Source organism: Muscardinus avellanarius, assembly GCF_963383645.1.
Source record: "Muscardinus avellanarius genome assembly, chromosome: 4".
NCBI lineage: Eukaryota > Metazoa > Chordata > Mammalia > Rodentia > Gliridae > Muscardinus > Muscardinus avellanarius.
Window position 1 is genome coordinate 114989795 of NC_137789.1, and position 21697 is coordinate 115011491.

A 21697-nucleotide genomic window follows, 5' to 3' on the forward strand; every position below is an offset into this window, starting at 1 on the left:
GGGAGGGAGGGAGGGAGGGAGGGAGGGAGGGAGGGAGGAAGGAAGGAAGGAAGGAAGGAAGGAAGGAAGGAAGGAAGGAAGGAAGATGTTCCTGCTCTCAATTCTATCTAAAACTGCACCTTCAAGTATGGCTAGTCTAGGTTAAAAGGGACCACAAACACAAAATACATCTCAGATTTCTAGGTCCTAGCATAGAGAAGGAAAAGCATCTAGTGATTTTTGTGTTATGAAAGATTGAAATGACAACATTTTGGGAATATTGTATCAAATGAAATATACTAAAATTAGTTTAATCTGTTTATTTCTACTATTCTACTGTGGCCACTACACAACTTAAAACTCCATGCATAATTGCCTTCCATTTCTATTGGTCATCATTTATCTAGATCCACTTAGTCCTGGGGCACTTGCTTTTCTGTTCTAAATTCATTGTTGAAACTAGTGTTATTACCCCTTTCATATATGATAATACTTTAGGTTTATTTTATTTTATTTTATTTATGTTTTTGGGTGGTACTGGGGATGGAACCCTTCTACCTCCAGGCTGCACTCACAGACCCATTTTATATTTTATTTGGAAACGGGGTCTTTTTTTTTTTTTTTTGGTGGTACTGGGGTTCTTGAAAACCCTTCTACCTCCAGGCTACACTCCCAGACCTATTTTTATACTTTTTAATTTGGAAACAGGGTCTCTTAAGCCAGCCCGGCTGGCTTCGAACCTGTGCGATCCTCCTGTCTCTGCCTCGGGGATTATAACCGTGTGCCACCATACTGGGCATAAATTAGGTTTTAAATGAAGTTATTTTTTGATGTCATTTTATGTTTGTGAGATTAGAACAAACCCTCATGCCTCAGCCTCCCAAGTGCTGGGATTACAGATGTGCAACACTTTACCTAGTACAAGTGGAAAATTTATAAAGAAATTTCTTAAACATAAAAAAGAATAATGTATTCAGTTCAGGTTTTTTATTGTTGTTGTTGTTGTGGTTGTTGTTGTTGTTGTTGTTGTTGTTTTGTACCAGAGATGGAACCCAGGGGCATTCTACTTCCCTGGGTTACACCCCTAGCCCTATTTATTTTCTTATTTTTTATTTTGAAACATGTTCTCACTGAGCTACAAAGGGCCTCGATAAATAGCTGAGGTTGTCTGTGAACCGCGATTCTCTTGTCTCAGCATCTCAAATCCTGGGATTACAAGCGTGCACCACCACTCTGGGCTCAGGTCAGGTTTTTAAAGGTCATGTTCAGCCATGGTTTTTTTAGCTAGAAGGAGTTTAAGATACTGAGTAATTTATAACCCAGAGAGTGGCATGTCCACCTGTGTGCTCTGTTTTACATAAGCAAATACATTCCTGACTTAGCTATAGCATCCCTTACCCACCAACAGAGGAGAGCTGCCAAGACAATCACTGAGCACAGTTGTTGGTTTGTGTACAAGTGTAAATTTAGGTTTGTTTTTAATCTTTCTCTCTCTCTCCCCCTCCCTCCCTCCCTCTCTCCCTCTCCGTTTCTATCCAAGAGGGAGAAAAAGAAAAGAATAAGATGGAACTCTAAAAGCTGTATTTATTTATAATCAAACATATCGTTATTTGATAACAGATGAGCCACTAAAGTAAAGTGTGAAACTTGAACAGCATTCTGTCGGAAGGAAAAGATATTAGTAGAGCTGAGTGCCGCAGTACTTTTTGTAAACAGCAAGGGCCCCCTCTAAAACCTTCTCTCTTGGCACAGGGGATTTGCTAAATCTGGCTCGCCATTTTGTGAGTGGGAACAATCAGCTTTGTAGGTTGGAGGGAAGTATTATAATTAAATGTCCACCCACTTTTTCCTTTTTGATGAAAGGTTCCCATGAAGCTTACTAAAATAAGGTGCATCAAGATAGATGAATTTTTGATGAGTAAGTCAAAGCACTGATGAAGCTGATTTTTACATAGGAAAGCTTCTCTAATTCACAGAAAAATCTCAGGCCCAGATCATTAACAGCATCATATTTAATGGTAATTAATATGGTAAAATTTATGAAGTAAACCAGGAACTGTACTGTTAATAAAAACTGTAGTGTTCAGCGTGAACTGACTTGCTGAGAACAAATTGTAATAGGACCCAAAAATAATAGTGGAGTTTAAAAAATTCAGTTTTGGTGAAATATTATATAATAGGTCCATAATCAATAATGTATTTATTGAATGTATGGCACCCTTCTGAATAGGAGTTAATTTATTTAGCTACTACCAAACTAAAGTTACAAATTGCATCTCTGAGATGGTCAAGTACTTTAAAGATGTATCTAATTATCACAAACTCCTTCTGAGGGAGATTTGGAGTGGGCCCTATGGTGTATGCTTTGGAAAATTAATGGCAATGGCACTTATTAATATAATTTTAAAGAATCATCTTAACATGCCCATGAGGGGACGAGTAAGGAGGTGCTCTGCTCAGTAACTGGGCAATCATATATCACAAATCTAGCTACTGGAATTCCCAAATCAACTTGTTAGAGAGGAAGAGAACTGAGTATTATATTTCCCTTGTTTCAGTAAGGATTTATTGAACATTAGCTAGATAGCCTTTGCTCTTAGAAGAGGCTAACAGCAATAAAAGATAAAATCTAATTCTCTAGAATTACTAACTTTAAGATAAATTTCATATTTTGACTTATGATTTAATAGATACTATTAATGGAAAGGAGTAGAGTTGATGGTCCTCTAAGTTGTCATCAGGATAAGATCAGAATCCTTGAGAGTGTAATTCAATGACCACATCTGTCATTAACTGCTAATCACTACACTAAGGTGACTTTAACTGCCAACTACTTGATGTCTAGTTGTCCCACCGTGGCTTCATGGGCCCCCAAAAAGAGTAACTGGGATACTCAAAGAAGGAAAAGCTTTGCATAAGACTCAGTTCAGCATAACTAAGATAAAATTAGCAACAAAGATCAAGCTGGGCATGGTGGCTCACACTTGTAATCCCTGCACTTGGGAGGCGGAGACAGGAGGATCATGCAGGTTCTAGCACTATCTAGGGTTCACAACAATCATTTTTTCCATGATCATATTATATCAAACCACAAAATAATATAGCAGGAGACCTCAGATGTGAGCCCAACAGAGAATATAAATGTGCAGGCCCAAGTTATCAGCTACTCTGCTCCTCATTTCCACTTCTTTTATCAAATTCCCCAAACCTATTTAGTTTACTTATTATTTCCCAAAGAATATCTTAATACTTCCTTTTTTCCTTTGTATTCAGTTCTACTTCTTACTATCTTTTTTGTAAACATAATACAAGTTAACCATTATTAAACGTTTTTTTTTTTAGCAATATGGAGTTTTTCTTCAAAAATCGAATAGGCATTCTTTTTTTTTTTTTTTGGTGGTACTGGGGTTCCTGGAAGCCCTTCTACCTCCGGGCTACACTCCCAGACCTATTTTTACATTTTAATTTGGAAACAGGGTCTCCTAAGCCAGCGCGCGCAGCTGGCTTCGAACCTGCGCGATCCTCCTGTCTCTGCCTCCCAAGCGCGGGGATTACAAGCGTGCGCCACCACGCCCAGCATCGAATAGGCATTCTTGAAAAATGAACCTTTCCCCCATTCAAGTATTTCTTTAACAAGTTCACTGATTTGTTGAGTCAGTGAAATTTTTACATATCTCTGAGAAACATAGTTGAGGTATCAAAACCCAGACATGTTGAAAATATATGTTTTTGAAGTTATTTAAAATCCAAGATTTTCTGTTCTTCTACATCCAATTATCCAGGTTGGGAATATGATGGCTCTATGTATATGCCTTTGGGGTCTGAAAGTGGGGGATTAGAAAGCAATCAAAACAAGGAGAATTCACAATATCCTCTGAAATTGATATATTTTAGCTCTCTTATTTTCTAGAAACCCATCATAGACGTATTTGTCTCAATGTTCTTCATAAATTAATGATAATTTTCTCTGATTTTTTTCATGAGACAGCTCCTTACTATAAAGGATTTTCCTGAGAGATAAATGCAATAATTTTTTCCTCTTCTCCTCTTCCTTTTCTTTTTCAGCTTATATCTGTCTACCCATCGTTAGGTATTATGTTTACAGGTAAATAGATATACACACCTACATACATACATACATACACTTACCTGGTGTACAAGCAGTGCAGTTCAAAAAGGTTTTATTTTCTCCTATTTCTATATTTTTTATGAAACTAGAAAAGCAATTTTGTAGTGACTTTAGACATCATTATTTGTTGAAACATCTTTTGAAACATTTTTGTTGACACATTTTGGTACTAGGGATTGAGCCAAGGGGTATTCTATTTCTGAGCTACACTCCCAACAGTTTTTTTATTTTTTATTTTGAAAGATTATGTTGCTAAGTTGTTAAGGCTGGCCTGGAACCTGTAATCCTCCTCTCTCAGCCTCCCAAGCACTGGGATTAGAGGCTTGTGCCACCATATCTGGTGAACCATCATTTCACAGATAAAACAAAGGAAGCCCTGAGAAGAGACATGTAGCAGCTTTAAAATGGCACTGGATGCCATGTTATTGCTAACACTAAGGTAGCATCTCACCACTACCCTCCCTTTGTGCTGAGCAGGCTCTGTCATTACTTTGACCAATAATATGCTGGAAGAGGCTTTCTGACAATTTCTGGACCCAGGCTTTAAGAGAATGGCAGCTTCTGTTTCCTGTTTTCTTCTTACTCTTGTGACTTAAAATATTAGAACCCACAAGTGTTCTGCGAGAAGCTGAATCCATACGGAAAGGCCATTGGTGTTCAGATCAACAACCACAAATCCCAGCTGGCAGTTAGCATACACTTTGAATCAGATTAAAGAGCAGACCTGCACATCTGGCACAAGCAGAACTTCGGCATCCCAGCCAATATCTGAGAGGAATCCCATGGCAAAACCTAAGTAAGGATTGCCAAGCTCTGCCCAGTGAACCCATAGGTCCGTAGAGGTAATAACAAATAGCTGATTCAAGTCATACAGTTTGAGAATGCTTTTTTTAATCTTGTAAAAACTCACCGGAACTGAAAGTGATTAGACCAAAGCTTCCTTAGATATATCAGAGTGAGACCCAAAGTCGTATATTACTTCAAATATAGCATAATTTCTTTATAATGTGTTAAGAGAATATATGAACTTAAATAAGACTTATTCTCATTCTCCCAGTATTTCCTAATTCTAAAGCTCACATTCTTTCAACATTTTCACAGAATAGAGAATTTCAAAATGGTTACACAGTTAAGACAAATTCTTAGAGTTCTGTATACATAATAGCAAACCGTCATTTGGTAAAATAATGAAAATTAATGATAATGATAATGCAGTATTTCCAAGTCTTGAAAGTAGGGCCTTCAAACGATATTCATAAAAGAAAATGTTCCTAAGTGAACTGATAGGGGGGAACTCTGGATTTAATAAAATTAAAGAAACCTGTTTAAGATTTTGCCAAGGATATAAATTTCCAAAAGGATCTATCCATAGAATATTTTTTATTCCTAAAATTCATTTACCAAAACACCTCTTTTCAGTGAGTCTTTAATCATGAGATATAAGTTTCACAGAAAGAGGAAACTGAGAGATAGGAATAAGGATGCAATTTTATTAGCAGAAATCAAATTTTCCTTTCAAAGAATTTTACAAAAAAGTTTCTTTCTTAATAATTTGTGACTTCATCTTAGAGAACACATCTTTAGAAAAAGCTTTTAGAACTATCAGGGACTATGCTTAAGTGTGTGCTTTTTTATAACCTGTTCCCATGACTCTGACCTTTTACTTTCAACATTTTCTTGTGGATATAGTTAATAAATATTTGAGGAATGAGTACATGAAGAAATAAATAAAACTAGATGAATGGCAAATTACCAAATCAATTAATTAAAATTAAAAGTATGGAAATCAAGACCAAGCAGCCTGATTTGGGTTTTGTACCCTTATTTCCATAAAAAGCCAACTGGAGCTACCACTTTGTACTGTCTCACAGAGTTCTTGGGAAATTTAAAGGAGGTTTCAGAGTCGGAGGTGAGGCACTTTTAGGGCTAAAATGATCTTAGCAATCATGTGTTCATCCATCCCTTTCACTTTCCAATCCTGGAAACTGGAATCCAAAAAGAGTATACAGTGCAAATGCTACTTACATTAGAAACCTTTTTCCCAATGGAAAAAGATATTAGGAAAGTCCTCTCTTTTAGTGCCAGTTGCCAGTTGTATCAAATGCTATGCTATGTTATCAAATGCTGTTCAGGTGAATTTTTCTCTTTTTCTTTTTCTTTCTTTTTTCTTTTCTTTTCTTTTTTTTTCTTTTTTTTTTTTTTTTTTTTTGGTACTTGGGATGGAATCCAGGGGCGAGCTACATCTCCAGCCTCTTTTTTATTTTTATTTTGAAACAAATTTTCATTAAGTTGCAGGGGGTCTCATTAAATAGCTGAGGCTGGCCGTGAATTTGAGATCTTCCTCTCTCAGCCTCATAAGTACTGTGATTACAAGTGTGTGCCACCCCCCCCCAACACACACACACACACACAAGCTCAGGTGAATATTTCTCACCCACAAGTTTTGGAAGCAATTTTGGTCACAAAAACATAATTCGGTACAGAGTTCATGGCTAGTATAGGAAGGCATGGGAGTCAAAAATTTAATAAACAGTATGGTGTGGCACTGACGATCAGAATAGATGCTTGTTATAAAACCCAGTGCAGCCATATGGATGAGTGACAACTGGACATCAGCTCTAGTGTATGAACTTGGCAAATCACATTCCCCTTCCTGACACTGCTCCCTCTCATCATATTGTACTGAAAATTCTTCCATTCAGGCTCTCTTTTATACTGGACCTGTTATTGATGCCAACACAATAGGCTCCACTATGTATCTCCTGGGACTCTCCCAGCACTTCATGGCTCCTTTAGCAATAGACTCTCCTGTTTCAAAACCCTGGGTCATTCCCATATCTCTAGTTATTAAGCAGAGCAAATCATAGTTTTACCATTTCTTCTTGTCCAATCTACTATTCCTATTTAATCGTTCATGGCTTTCTCTACTCCTATACATCCCTAATTCTTGTTTTTATAGTCATGTACATAGCTGAATATGTCTTGAAAGGCCAAAAGAGTAATGAGACCATGTAAAGGTGGTAGAAAAAGAATAAAATAGCCTGAGAGAAAATTTTTGATACTTCTAAGTTAGAATGGTAAGAAAATATTTCTAAAGCTAAAACTATCTGTAGTTAGCTAGTTCTTTTGTGTAGCTCTAACAAAATAAACATTTTTTTAAAAGCAACAGTGAGCACAGTTTCATAGCTTTTTCTTGATAAATTGCTTTCGTTTCAAGTCAAAGGGGGGTGGTTTATGCTATTTGACATATATACCTTCATATTACCTAGGCCCAACTCTGCTACATTTGTAATACACTGTCAAAAGTTTTTATTTGAGTACAATTCAACTGTAAGTGGGGAATGGGGCCTTATTCTTCTGGATTTCAAGTGGCTATAGCTCCAGCACTCTTACCTCTACAAGCCTGCTGGTGTGCTCATGAAATATTGCAGCGTATTCTTTTATTTCCTTCTCCCGACCATTCTTAGCAGCTTCAATGAGAACCAAAAGTGGGACTGTCGTATCTAAGAAAGAGTCTGACACATGATCTATAATAGCCTTGCGGAGCTGAGGAGAAATAAAAAAATTCAAAATATTTTTCAGTAAAGGGTTTATGTTATTTCCTCGTCTTAAAATCTCTGTTCAGAAAAATTATTTGATATATTTGTGTGCAGTTCCTAAAACCATAATATCCAACACAGTATGTGAATGTCCCTTACAAAAGACAAACAAAATATGCAGGGAAAAACATCATCCGGCGATAATACCCTCACTCTCAGAAATCACAAAATTGTCTTAAATTGTATTTACCTCATAGGTCTGTTTATAAGCGGTAATGTTCTATGTTTCTTTCTCAAAGAAACTTCATTCCTAGAATGTTTATGCATTTGTATAAATAACATTGCATATCTAATATTTTTAACTACAAAATTACACAAAATATTTTCTATCTTATTGGAAGAACAGATGATAAATTTTGATTAGCTAAATTACAGAGTTCATGGTAATTAAACCAAATTAGATTGCCAATTGTGCCAGATGATAACAGATTAATAGAGCAAGGAGAATAATAAATGAGTTTGATATCCAATTTTCCCCATTTGTGTTAATTGTTCTTGCCCTCACACCTTAAATTATTAAACAACTATAACATTCTGCTACAATTAGTTATTTTAAATTAGATTACATGTAAGCTTATAAATGACAATCAAATCATTATTCAGCAGATATTTTCTGAGATTTAAAACTAGATTAGAAAATTAATTTATTGTTTTCAAATGATCCCGAGATTTGAAGATCACAATATACTGAAATGTTTCATTAACAATGTCAGTGACTATAAATGCGCCCAAAGTTTTTCGATCAACCCCCTCATTTAGTTTAACAACCTCTAGACAATAAAATAAGAGGATAAATAAATATCAGATAGGAAAATTATAATTTGCCTCTAGTGAAAATTATATTTTAGGGTATGTTTTAAACCAAGAGACAACCTAATTTTAAATTATATGAGTATTACTAGTAATACATTTTCAAGAAGTCAGATCATAGAGCTTTATCTTTGTAAAAAAAATGCTGTCCTCCTTATAATAAATCTTTATTATAATAAATTTATTATGATTATTATAATGAATTTATAATGATTTATAGGTTTCAGGGGAAAATACCCCTGCCCAGGATGGTAGAGCTCACTCAGACAAGCTGAGAAATTTTTTTGGCTATTGACAACTTTACAAAGGTTTCAAGAAGATCCCTGGAGAAAGTCTGCTTAGCATGCACAAAGGCAAATCACTAACAGCAACAAATTAATATTTACTGAGCCTTTATTAGGACAGAATGCAGAGTGCTAAGCAGATATGAGGCAAGGGGAAGAACTTAATTGTGTTTGCTATCACTCAGGAAAGTCAGGGAAGAACTCTTAAGTCAAGACTGGAGCTGGGATGTACATGTTTGAGTTTCAGATACTTTAGAGAAAAAAATAGTAGGAATCTCTCAGAGGAGGAACAGAGCTTTCACTGACCATGCCTCCCCTCAATTCTTTTCTAAAAAGAAAAGAACTGGGGCAGGAGAGGAGCATCTGTACTAGAGATAAACCATGCGGGAGGTACTCAAGTCAAGAATGCGGATGGAACCATAAGAAAGAGATACACAGCAGAGACATCCAAGAATGAAAGCTTGGAAAACACCACCATTTATGACACTCATGCAGATGAAAGAGCAGGACCTAAAAAGAGATCAAAGTAATGGCCAAGGAAAAGGAGAACACTTGAACAGCAAGGAAAAGACAAGTGTTCAAACACATCTCAGGGTCATTATTCTCCAGATGAACTTATCTCACCAAACATTACTGTAATAGCCCCGAGATAAACTTGTTGAATCTTCTGTTCTATGTAACCAATTTCCTTCAATTCAGCAAATATTTTGAACACCATTTTCTAACCTTTCCACTAAGAGCAAGGTATTATGAGAAATGTCAAGAGGGAAATATACAATTACTTCTAACCCAGGGGAGGAGTGAGCATCACCAAATATTGTAACAAAGGAAAACCTGGAAATTGACAGAAATGTAAATGAATATGCATTGGTATTCAGTTATATACATATACATATAAAGGCTTCAGAATCAAATTTTAAACATTTAAATTAAAAATAAAAGTCTTGTTGGCTGGGTTTGACCACTAAGAGATTATTGATGAACTCAGTACAAGCAGTTTCAGCAGAAAAATAGGGGCAGGAGTCCTACTTCTATGGCTTAAGAGTAAATAAGAGACAAGGGGGGAAAGACATTAAGTATAAACTCCTGTTTTTAGTAATTTGATCATGATGTAAAGAAGCAAGGTTTGGTACCAGCTCCCTTGAAACACATGTTTAAAGATGAATTGTTTCTTGTATAGGAGGCTTTGATATGATTTTCCATCTGCAACTATACCGAAAAAGATATTTTTCTTATGCTTTGCAAAAAACACATATAGATACATCACTAAAGCACAAATCTAGAGAAATGGAGAGTAACTATTGTCTCATATTGTAATAACTTTGTTCTTTTTTTCTCATGATAAGAGGACATAGCCAGAAACTGATGACTTGTGTTAGACATGAATGAAACCTTTAAGAGCTGGCACACCATCAGCATCCAGGGAGGTATCTCTCCCACTAAAAGCATCTTAACCTATGCAAATGACACACAGCACAGTTAAATCAAACACAGCACACTTTCCTGCCTATTCCTATCTAACTTGCTGATTCCTAATCCTTTGCCTTCATAGTGATAACTATGATTGAGGGCTACAGTAGAAGCTTTGGGTGCCTTCCCTCTCATCCTATCTACTTGTCTCTGATTTCAACTGTTGCTGGGGGCAACAATTCCATGTTATCTAAAGATATTCCAAGTTTTCCTTCGTTATCCTGTCTCAGGACCTGTTCAAAGCCTCTGTGATACATCAAAAACAGAAATGTGTTTTGGAAGTTCTAGAACAACACTGATCAATCCCCACTGATGGGGATTGCAGCTACTGGATAAGTTTCCCAGCCTCGATTCATTGGTCAGTTTTGGGAGGCATTCTGTGGGTTTTCAATCTTCAAGCTTGCTTTCTTTCTCTGCCTCCTTCATGTTGTCTTATATTTGTTTCTGGGAACCACCTACCAAATAAACTCTGTCCCCAGGTCCTATATAAAGGGTCAACTTTCAGTAGAACCCAATCTCAAAGAGACAGCTTTATCTGAGGTTAATATTTGGTCATTCAACAAAAAAACTGACTCCAGCATCTTACATAAATGAATTCTTGCTCATCATACTCTACCACTTCTGCTTTGCACATCACTAGGATATGACTGCCATTCCTTATATTACACTAACTACGGAAGAAGAATTAGTATAAGACAGGAACTAGATAAGCAGATAGGAACAAGGCAAACTAGAATGTTATGCTAAGCAATTTTGTTGATATGCTCAAACATATGCATACTGTAATTTTCATTACATTGCACAGTCATCTGTGTATATACTACTTAAGTAGCTTTGATGTCATATATTTTCCTGCCCAACGGCATACTGCATTCCTTTCACTCGGGTGACCTACAAAAACAAATTATAGAAGAACCAAATATGCCAATGTAGAAATAGAAGCCACAATACAAACATCTGGAGTTAGTGGGAAGCCAGTAGGCATTCCAGATACATATTGTCAATAAATACCTGTTTGTGGTCAGGCATAAGAGATGTCAGAACAAAACTAAACTGAGGGGCTTTCCATCTTTTCTCACTATGGTATAATAAAAGGGTTTGAGACATCAATTTTTTCTATTTCCCACTAATATAAGTGGTTTGAGATCTCAAATAAAATAATATATTTTTCTACAATTGGAACGCAAAAGGGAGAGCTCGCTGTGAAAACTCTAAGAAAGCACCACCACAATCACTAATAAGGGAGCAGAAAGAATGAAAGTGTAAAAGGGAAGAGAAATAGGAAGCAGAGAGGGTGTTTTAGAAGAAAAAGCCACTCTCTGGAAGAAACACTTTTATTGGAATTTATTAATGTCATTTTAGCTTTAAGTGAAATAGCAAGAGATGATTCGCAAGGCTCAATGGATCAATATAAACTAAATCAATTAAAAATTAATTCAGTGTATACCTATTGTGTCAAATTTAGTGAAAGTTACACTCATGGAAGCTTAATATTAATGATGCTGAGGACAAACATGTATAATAGCATGAATATATATATATATATTTTTTTCCCTGATTTTTTTTACTGGTATTACCAATATGGATCTAGCACTTCAGCAACTCAGTAACTACAGAATCAATAAAGTTTTAATCTTAATCTTGCTCATTTTGTTTGTTTTATGCCAGAGTTCTATTTTTGACAAATCTTATTCTTACTCTGATGTCTATTCAATCTAAGACTTTTTTCTTAATATATACAAATAAACATTTTATCCTGCCTTTAGTGAAGTCAAATATATGTTTTACTCTTCATAGGATAATAGAGGTGGAATATATTTGGTTGTTTTAATTTTAATGAAATAAGAGATGTTTAAAACTCTTCCTCCTTTATTGAGAGTTCCAATAGTGTCTCAGATAAATAATTGGAAAGAAGAAAAAAGAAAAACTAAGTTTAAAAAATCCTGTAATATAAATTATAAGAAAGAAAAGCATTTATGATGGTAAAAATCAACATATAAGGTCTCAGAAAGTGGCTAGACTGCTGAGGTTGGATGGGTCTGGTCCCGAACCATGGTTCTATCAGTTTAGCTGAATGATGTTTGGGAAGGTAACTCAGTTGGAAGATATAGGAATAATACCATGGAACTATTTCTTGTTTCAGGGATAAAAATCAATAATAATACATGTGGTAAAGAGCACTGAAAAACATTTGCTAAAGGAGAGTTGACGTCCTAATTATCATTACAATAGTTTATAATCCAGCGGGAAGAAAATCCTTTAAAAAATACAAAATAAACAGAATAGAGGTCACTGTTGCCATAGAAGTACAAATGCTGCAAGCACTCCAGATTCTAGCTTGTGAATATAGCAAGGATTTGATGGAAGAAGTAGCATTTGCACTCGTCTTGAATTTATTGTGTTGATTAGGAATCAGGAGGGGAAAGTAAGGGGAATAAAGAAGGTACCAAGCTGAACATAGCACGCTTATGCTACAAACATGCAGAATGTGAATATGCTCACAAAGGTGCAAGCATGTTTGCAAAGGAGATGATAAAAAATGTGCTGAATAGTACATAGACTCTTTTATCAAAGAAAATGTGAATATGATAGACTTGTGAGAGAGGAAAGGAAACTGAAAAGGAGAGAAGGAGGAAAAACGTTAAGAATAACAGGAAGTAAATTGAGGCCAGGTCACAGAGAACCTAGAACATCATGCCAAGAAAACTAAAACAAAGTAAAACAAAGGAGAGGTTGACCTGTGAAAGCATCATATGGGATTTCCGCATCTCTAGAATACAGTAATTCTCTACAAACTGCAAATGACTCCTCTGTAGAATGCATTAGTGATCCCCAATGTTATTTCTATGCCTCACTGATGGCAGCGAAGTGAAAACATGAGATAAAATACAGGACACCTGGTTACATTTGAATTTCAGATCAACACAACTATTTTTTAATATAAGTACATCCTATGCAATATTTGGAACATAATTACATTAAAATACTTTTCTTGCTCATTTGAAATTCAAATTTAACTGGGCATATTGTGCTTTTTGTGCTTTTATTTGCTAAATCTAGTTATTTAACATGCGGGGAATTGTTTTTCTTTTTCCTTGACTTTTTTCTTTTAGAAAAATAATGACTTCAAAAGCTTTGGACTTACGGGTGTTGATTAGCTCTCTATGCCTAGCTTTGCTGAAGGCAATAAAGATGGAACAAACATGAATGAGAGATACCGTTGCTGATGGTTCATAAAGACAACTCTTTAAAGTCCTCAGAGGAGCAGATGGGGTGGAATTCTTGAAGAAGATAAAAAATGAGATTGGAGCAACAGAAGGAGGACAGCTCTGAGGGCAGGAGCTTCTGAGTCCCGGCTTAAGCACTAACTCAGTGCCCTTCCTCCTTGGGGAAATCACCTCCACCCGCTTCTTTGCTTTCTCATCGGCATGGGTAAAAACGGTTGTGCTAATAATTCCTTTCAGGTCTTAATTCCATGATTTTAAGGGCTGACAAAAATAGAACTTACATTAAGGCCATAAAATTGAGGAACTGAGATTTTCACCAACTTTAAAATTATGGTTTTTCCACACCCAATGGTGACTAACTGGAGATTCTTATTTATTTCCAAATCTACTTCCAAATTAGAAGGTCACTCAGCCATTTTACTAAATTTTCCCATTAAACTACAATAATATATTGTATTAAAAGCTTTTGGTTGAAAAGCTCTTTTGCTTCTCCTTTTTTGAGTTAATGGTGACCAAATTAAAGTTCGTGGGAAAGAAGTCTGGTTATTAAACAGTGGAAAGTAATGAAAACCAACTTTTTAAAATTAACTAAATCTACATACTTCTCTAAAAGAATTTGACTTGTAGCATAATATTGAACTTCAAAATTGTTTAATACAATCTTTTTTAATCCTATGTTTCTGATGACTCAAGGTTATAAAACAGCCTTAACCTGAGCAGAAACTAATATATGAAGCAGACTAAAAATAATCAAAGGGGGGAGTTATTATTTGGATTACTAGCTGTTTTCTCTAAGTATTTGAAGGATACACTCAGTTTATAATGTAATAAAATCAATTTACTAACATTCCCTGAAACTTACTGTGGACAAGTACGCCCTAGTGTGTCTTATTAATTCCATTTCATAGCTTCAGAGAAGCTCAGAGAGATGAAATCTGTGCCCAAGATCTCAAAAGCCATGAGGACAGAGCCAGGACTCGAATGTAATTTGAATGACATGAAGGCACACATTCTTTCTTCTATTTTTTTTTTTTTGCCACAAATAGTTTGAGGTATACAAATGTGGAAATTCTATACACACTGTTCTTGTTTCCTGTTCTAAATTAATTTTAAAAGAACAGAAGCAAGAAATAAATATCCTGACAATTAGAAAAAGCTTAATTTTGCATGTTTGTTTCTGCCTCACTCTCCCCTCACCTGTCTGCGAAGGTCTCTTGTCTTCTTGCACATGTTGTCTATAGCAATGTTCAGGGTATTACTTCTTTCTTTTTTCCCAGTCTGCAAGGAAGGAAAAAAACAAATGACATAAGCAATGGGAGCAAATTACTCTTTATCACTTAGCAATTTGCTTTCTAAATTTCCTGAAAATAACAGCTTGAAAATTCAAGAATAGTTTTCAAAACTGCTATGATATTGCATATGATTCATGAGCATTTCACTTAAGACTAAGTAGAATGGTGATTAAAGCTCACATTATTTTCTCCTTTAAAGTTCTGTAATATTTCTGATACAGGGTTTGGTTCAATGTGGCAGTAGGCAGAGCATTATCTCCATGAAACTCTGATCTTCATTCTTAACAAGTCAACTCTTTAACTGCTAAGCATGCAATTAGCTTAAAAGCATTAGATGCCCAATTTGTCAACTTCTGTGGGAGTTTCTGAAGTCATGTTCTTGGTGTATTGTGTAAGTTATGCAGAGCCATATTGGAGTTTTGCTAAACACTAAATAAAATATGCAGTGCAAATTCATACAATTTGCAAAAGTTGACCACAATTTTAGCTGACAATATTCCAAGAACAAATTGTTTTAAGTAAGAACTGGATGCTGTTTTTGGCTCTTGCAGATAATTTGTGCAACACCTTTTCATTCTTTGAGCAGAACAGTTCTCTCTCTTATATCCTTAACCTAAATCTTTAGGCTATTGAGCACATAGAGAGTCACCTTGGTGGTTATTTTCTATGTATTATTTTTTTGTTCGAAACAATGGACTGAATTTAATCAGACTTTTCCAGTGATATCTTGTGTAAAAGAGATTGGGGAAAATCATTGTGATTCACCTCTAGGAAAATTACTGATTTTAAATTAATAAGCTGAAAAGAACTCTAGAGAAGAGGCCATGAAAAATCAGGAAGGAAATTTTTAGCAGCTGATAACTGAGGGAGCTTTTGCCATGAGCTCCATGAACAAGGACATTGAGACAAAGTATAGACAAACCATTAGGCAGCATGTAAAATGCTATCCCCAGTGACTAAACTCAGACACAAATCCACACCTTCAGATGGAAAGACTCCTTAATGAGAAACTCAAGATCATCTGTTTCCTGTCCTAGATTACCTTTAAGTTGGCCACATATTTTCAAACACTGTCCTTTATAGTAGTAATATTCTTATACTTTTCTATGTGTTTCCCCCCTGTTCTCAGCATCTCCCTCAAACAACACCTGTTAAAATCCTTCCTACTTTTCAATGGTTTGTTTCCAAAAAGAATCCCCCAAACAACCCTTCTCAAGCATGTTCATCACCCAGGAAAGGCTATTGCAATCTTGATATTAACAACCATATCTGATTCTTTTTTCTATTCCAAAGAGTAAACTTTATAGGACTCATTGAAAGTTTACTAGTTTATAAAGTGGACAAGTCAATTCAAAACAAAATATAGCTTAATTGCTATAATACTAGACCCTGGAAAAAGCAGTTAGCTAAAGTGTACAGCTAAATTCTTCTATTAGCTGATGTTGTTGGAACCCACCTAAATCTCAGTCAAATCTAGATTTATTCAACAGTTGTATTCCTAATATTTAAGGTATAAAAATGATCACTGCTTGAAGTTATCTACTGCAAGATGTTTGGAATCTAGAGATCCATGTTTATGAAATTCCAATATTAATTCCGATGCACTGTGATAGCTGAAAGCTGCTGCTACGCAATTCCAGCCACTAAGTCCTTAATGTATGTTATTTTCAAAAGAGAGTGTGAGATGTGTGTATGATTGAAATTGTGTCAAGCAAAGGAAGAGTGAAGTAAAGGAAAGAAGAGATAGAAGACATTGGGCTTAATTTCATTTCACTGAAATCAAATACAATTTGAGATATTATAACAATGGTGGCAATATATACAGGTGACAGAACTATATCCACAGTTCTGACCCAGCATTTCCTACCCTAGCAGGAAAGAATTATGAAGAGTTAATTCAGGGCTCTGTAAGGCAATTGCATAAGCAGATACACAATGGGCTTTAAAACAGTTTCTAATTTTACCTAAAGAACCTAGCCCTGATTATCCAGTTTCATGCATTATTAGCTCTTGGATATATCTCTTTCCACATTATGAAAGCAGAGATTATCAAAGAACGGGCAGGACTGGGACAAAGAGACACCCCCATACACACCCACGTCCACACACACAATATCAAGAATAATGTGGGAGACTCCCGTTGTGTTGGATGTAAAAACTCTGGCTTCTGTGGAGTGATTCATCAGAACAACTAAAGGATGTCAGCTTTCTGAGACCTAGCTGCAGAGGCACACCAAACTTTAATAAAGGATGACAGAAGGTGACGGCATGGAGAGATTCAATAAAGACTATAAAGATGATTTGCTAATTTCTACTCAAAGCTTAACCCGAGTTTAAAATGTTTCATCGGGTCAAAGACATTTTGTTCTCCAGGTAATAATAAACAGACCCTAACATTACAAGAAGTATAAAATTGTCCCCTCTTCTTTTTCTCTCCCTCTGTGCCCCACCCCCAGCCAACAACACCTTTCATCTTTTTTACCTCCAGCTTTTTATTGGATCCTTGCTCTATTTATTTAGATTTATTGGGCTGTGTCCGAGCCATTTTATGCCTCTTTATTCTTTTTACATGGCATAAAAATAAATAAAGCAAGGAGAAATCACCTCATCCTATTTAAAAGCCCTCATTCCTTCTCTTTTCAAAGCCTTAACAAATCATCAAGCAATGAGCTAGGAGTGAAGGAGAATTCTCTGCCCTGAGATGAGAGATGGAAAGGGCAGGATATTAAAACACATCCACAGACAACAGTCAGAAGCTGCCTAGATCCCCATGTACGCAGAGGAGAGGATGCTCCTTAGAGGAATCCTTGACCGATGCCTTTCAGGGAGTGTCAGGGAGAAAGACACAGAAAACATACCATGGGTCTGTACCAAATGGATGAGGCCATCACATTGTCCAACACTACATAAGATGTCAATAAGAAAAGACTGTATTGAAAGGAACAGTCCTGAGAATGATCTTCATTTAATGAAATTTCATTAAAATTATTATTGTATATTATAAATACTGTCCAAACACAATCCAGGCCCCTCCTGTATAATCTTACCTGAGTATTTCCATCAATCTGCCTCATCATTGCTTCCATGTGACTAACCACTGTTAATTATACTCTCTCATGGTTCCTTTAAAGTTAACCACACATTTGGAAAAAGTTTCTTTATAAATAAACTCCTTCAATTATCCTAATCTGAGTGTCCCATCTGTTTCCTGTTGTGACTGCCTGGGAGGACTTTCTAACACTGCATGGTCCAATATGCAGTAGCCACTAATCACACATAGCTATTTAAATTTAAACATAAATCAATTAAAATAAAAACATTAAAAATGTGGTTTTTGAGCTCCTCAATTTTAACGGCTCCATATCCACACATATTGGTGGCTACTGTATTGTTCACTACAGATACAGACCATGTTTGTTATTACAAAAAGATCAATTGGATGATGCTGTTCTAAAACATACATTGAGTTCTTATTTTTATGCAAATCATTTTTTGATTAGATTAAGATAGAGAGGAAGAAGCCAATAGACAAAGCTTTCAACCTTTGATAAATGTAAAAATGGGGAAATATGAAGCCTAGTTATACCCCTCTTTTGCTCTAAAACCATTCACTGTATTCCCATTGCTGATGAAGTTAGGAAAAATTTCTTGGTGGTGTTTAAGGTCTCACGTGATCTACTCCAGTGTTTACTCATCAGTTATCAATAAGACACCTAAATAGGTCCTTTGTGTTTTATGTAATATAGTTATAACTCAGAGATTCTGCTTGTAAAAAATTTCATTTTTACTTGTTTTTTTAATAGTAGGAATGGAACCCAGGGGCATTCGACCTCCGAGCTACACCCCCAGCCCTATTTTTTATTCTTTATTTTGAAACAGGGTCTCACTGAGTTGCAAGGGCCTCACTAGTAGCTGAGACTGTATGTGTGAACTGCAATCCTCCTGTCTCGGCCTCCCAAATGCTGGGATTACAAGCATGCGCCACCACGCCCAGCTCCTTTTCACTTCTTGCATCCAACTTTTTATTTTATTATAAACAATTCTGAAAAAGCAAATCAATTACTAAATTTTATGTATTTTTTTCTTATTTGGGGGAATGGAGGATTGTGTCCAGAGGCTTTCTGTCTCTGAGCTCCATCCCTAAACCTATTTCTTTCTTTTGAAACAAGGTCTTGCTAAGTTGTGGGAGGCCTTACTAAGTTGCTGAGGCTGACTTCGAGCATGTGATCAATCCTCCTGTCTCAGCCTCCCAAGTCCTGGGATTATAGGCACGTACCACTATGCCTAGCTATAAAATCTTTGCTAATTTTCCCTATTGGAATTACTATCTTCCAATGTATTTTCTTGTGCTTCCTACAATTATTTTATAATACTTGCTTTAAATACAGTCCAATATGGTGAATATATCTATATTAACTACTACATGCGTGGCATCACATATGAACCAGTGAATGTACCTTTGAAGAGCACACATCTACCGGTAGAAATAGACACATGGTATTTAAGAACAGTGTCTGGGGTAATACATAAGTGGATGCGAATGACACTGCCATTAAGGATGAGGGGAGGATGCCTGAGGAGGTAACAATTGAGTACTGCAGGATGTATGGAAATTAGGCAGGTGCAGATGAGAGCAGAGACCATTCTAGAGGATAGAATGCCTGAGCAAAGGCAAAGGTCCTTATAGAGTGTTTGGTGTACAATAATAAGAGGAGGTCTTTCTGATACTGAAGATCTCCATCATACTGAGAAATGCAGTTGATCCTATAGATGACTGAGTTTTACAATTTAACCAAGTGAATGAAGTGAGTGATAAAGTTAGATCATGACATCAAGCTGGCTGGAGTTTACACAGTGGATTCGAGGAGATTAAGAACACTGACAGGCAGCAGAATTAGATGGTCACAGCAATAGTCTACAAGAGCGAGAACGAATGTTGAAACTAATGCAATGGCATTAAAGATAAATAAAAGAGACAGACCTAAGGACTCTGCTTGAGTAAATGAGGCAGGATGATGACTGGCAGAGGCCCACAGGTGAAGGGAAGAGAACTATCATGGGCTGGCATCCAGGTATCAGACTGTGGTGACTCTGGACAATGGAGCTATGAACTGACCATTTCAAGGCAACAGCCAGGTCAACATAAAGATGATCATTTTGTTGTTCAAGGGCCTGTAGAGAGCTTGCTTTGCTAGTATTTGTCTTCGGTGAGCTGCTCACCTGTAGGAGTAAAGTTCACTGGACTATCCTTGAAGGAGAGAAACCTCTAAGATCTACTTTATCCCTCGTTACATCTAGCAAAGTGCTTTGTACATCGTAGGAACCCAAAATCTGTTTTGTTGTTGTTGTTGTTGTTGTTGTTGTTGTTGTTGTTGTTTGCAAAATAGAGAAATGAAGACTAGATAGTTGTACAAATCCCACAACCTATCTGGGCCTTAATTTCCAAACCCGTAAAATAAAGGTTTGTCTCCAGTTGTTCCTATATTTTTTCCTAAGTTTAAAATTCTATGAAAGGGCCACATTTTCTCAAGAGAAAAATTACAGAATAATATGTTACTTTTATTATACAATTTCTTGCATAAACAGCCATTGAAAATGCATCAAATATGTGTGTGTAACATAAAGCCAGAATCGTTCAAATAAAAGGAGACATTTGAAACAGAAACATGAGAATGCTCACTCCAGAAAATGGTGAGCCTCCAATACTAAGGAGTGGGGATTAAAACAAATGACAATTTATCTAATTCATCAGCAAATGGAAATGTTAATGCAGAGAAGCCTAGTGTTGAATTTAAACCACAAGAAAATTCTTTTGGTGGTCATTCTGTTGTTTTGCTTCTGTCTCTTATAGGTATGCCATTTTACTTTAGCTTTTAAAATGAAACATTTCCTTTCTAGTGGAAAATCTTTATTTCATGGTAAAGGTGAAATATGATACCCTTAAACTTAGTTCTTCTCTGTAGAAATAGCTTTAAAAATATTTTATGCTTAACAAATAGCAGAGGCAACAGATTCTAGACCACATTTTCCAGGCATGCGAGATATACAAATAGACAAGCATAAAAAATGAAATCTCTTTTTTCAAAATAGCGCTGCACTGAGCAGCATGTCAGAAAGACACCCTGATGGGGCATGTTAAGTGATCTTTCGGAAGCAAGAACCACGATATGAAAATAAAACTAAAACAAACAAGAAATTAATGCTGACATTTGAAGGAATGTTTAAAAAAGTAACTGTGTTAGAATAGAATGAAACTATTATAAGAAAACATGAAAATGCTTCAGGACATAGGACTGGGGAGGGGTTCTTTTGGACAAGACCAAAAACACGTGAAACAAAAGCAAATATAGACAAATGGGATTACATCAAACTAAAACATGTTTTCACTAAGAAAACAATCAAGAGTAAAGAGACAACCTTCGGGATGAGTGGAAATGCTTGGAAATTATGCTTTTGACAAGAGTTAATATCCAGAATTTATAGGTAACTCAAAAAGCTCAAAGCTGGGTGAGGTAGCACATGCTTGTATTGCCAGTACTTGGAAGGCTAAGACAGGAGGATGACAGGTTTGTGGCCTGTCTCAGCTACTTAGTGAGGCCCTCCACAACTTAGATCTTGTTTCAAAATAAAGAATAAAAAATAGAGCTGGGGGTGTAGCTCGGAGGTGGAATGCCCCTGGGTTCCATCCCCAGTACCACAGGGAAAAAAATATAGCAAATAACGACAATAGTAATGATTTTAAAAATGCCCAATAAAAACAAGTAGACATTTCTCTAAAAACATACAAATTGGCAATGGGCATATGAAAAAACATGCCTAGTCTTAATAACCATCGAGGAAATGCAATCAAAACCACAAAAATATATTATGTGATTCTTAGTCTAGTAAGAATGACCATTATAAAAAA

At 36.0% G+C, this 21697-nt stretch overlaps 1 protein-coding gene across 2 annotated transcripts in view; it reads right to left on the reverse strand.

Moving 5' to 3' along the window:
- The window catches only part of CTNNA3 (catenin alpha 3), a gene marked incomplete at both ends in the record, with an annotated part of 1656346 nt that overhangs the window by 811319 nt on the left and 823330 nt on the right, over positions 1 to 21697 (reverse strand). For both annotated transcript variants that reach the window (XM_080694112.1, XM_080694111.1), the window contains 2 exons: positions 7502 to 7654; positions 14696 to 14776. In XM_080694112.1, coding sequence (XP_080550238.1) covers positions 7502 to 7654; positions 14696 to 14776 — 234 coding nt within the window. The remainder of the gene's footprint in view (positions 1 to 7501; positions 7655 to 14695; positions 14777 to 21697) is intronic.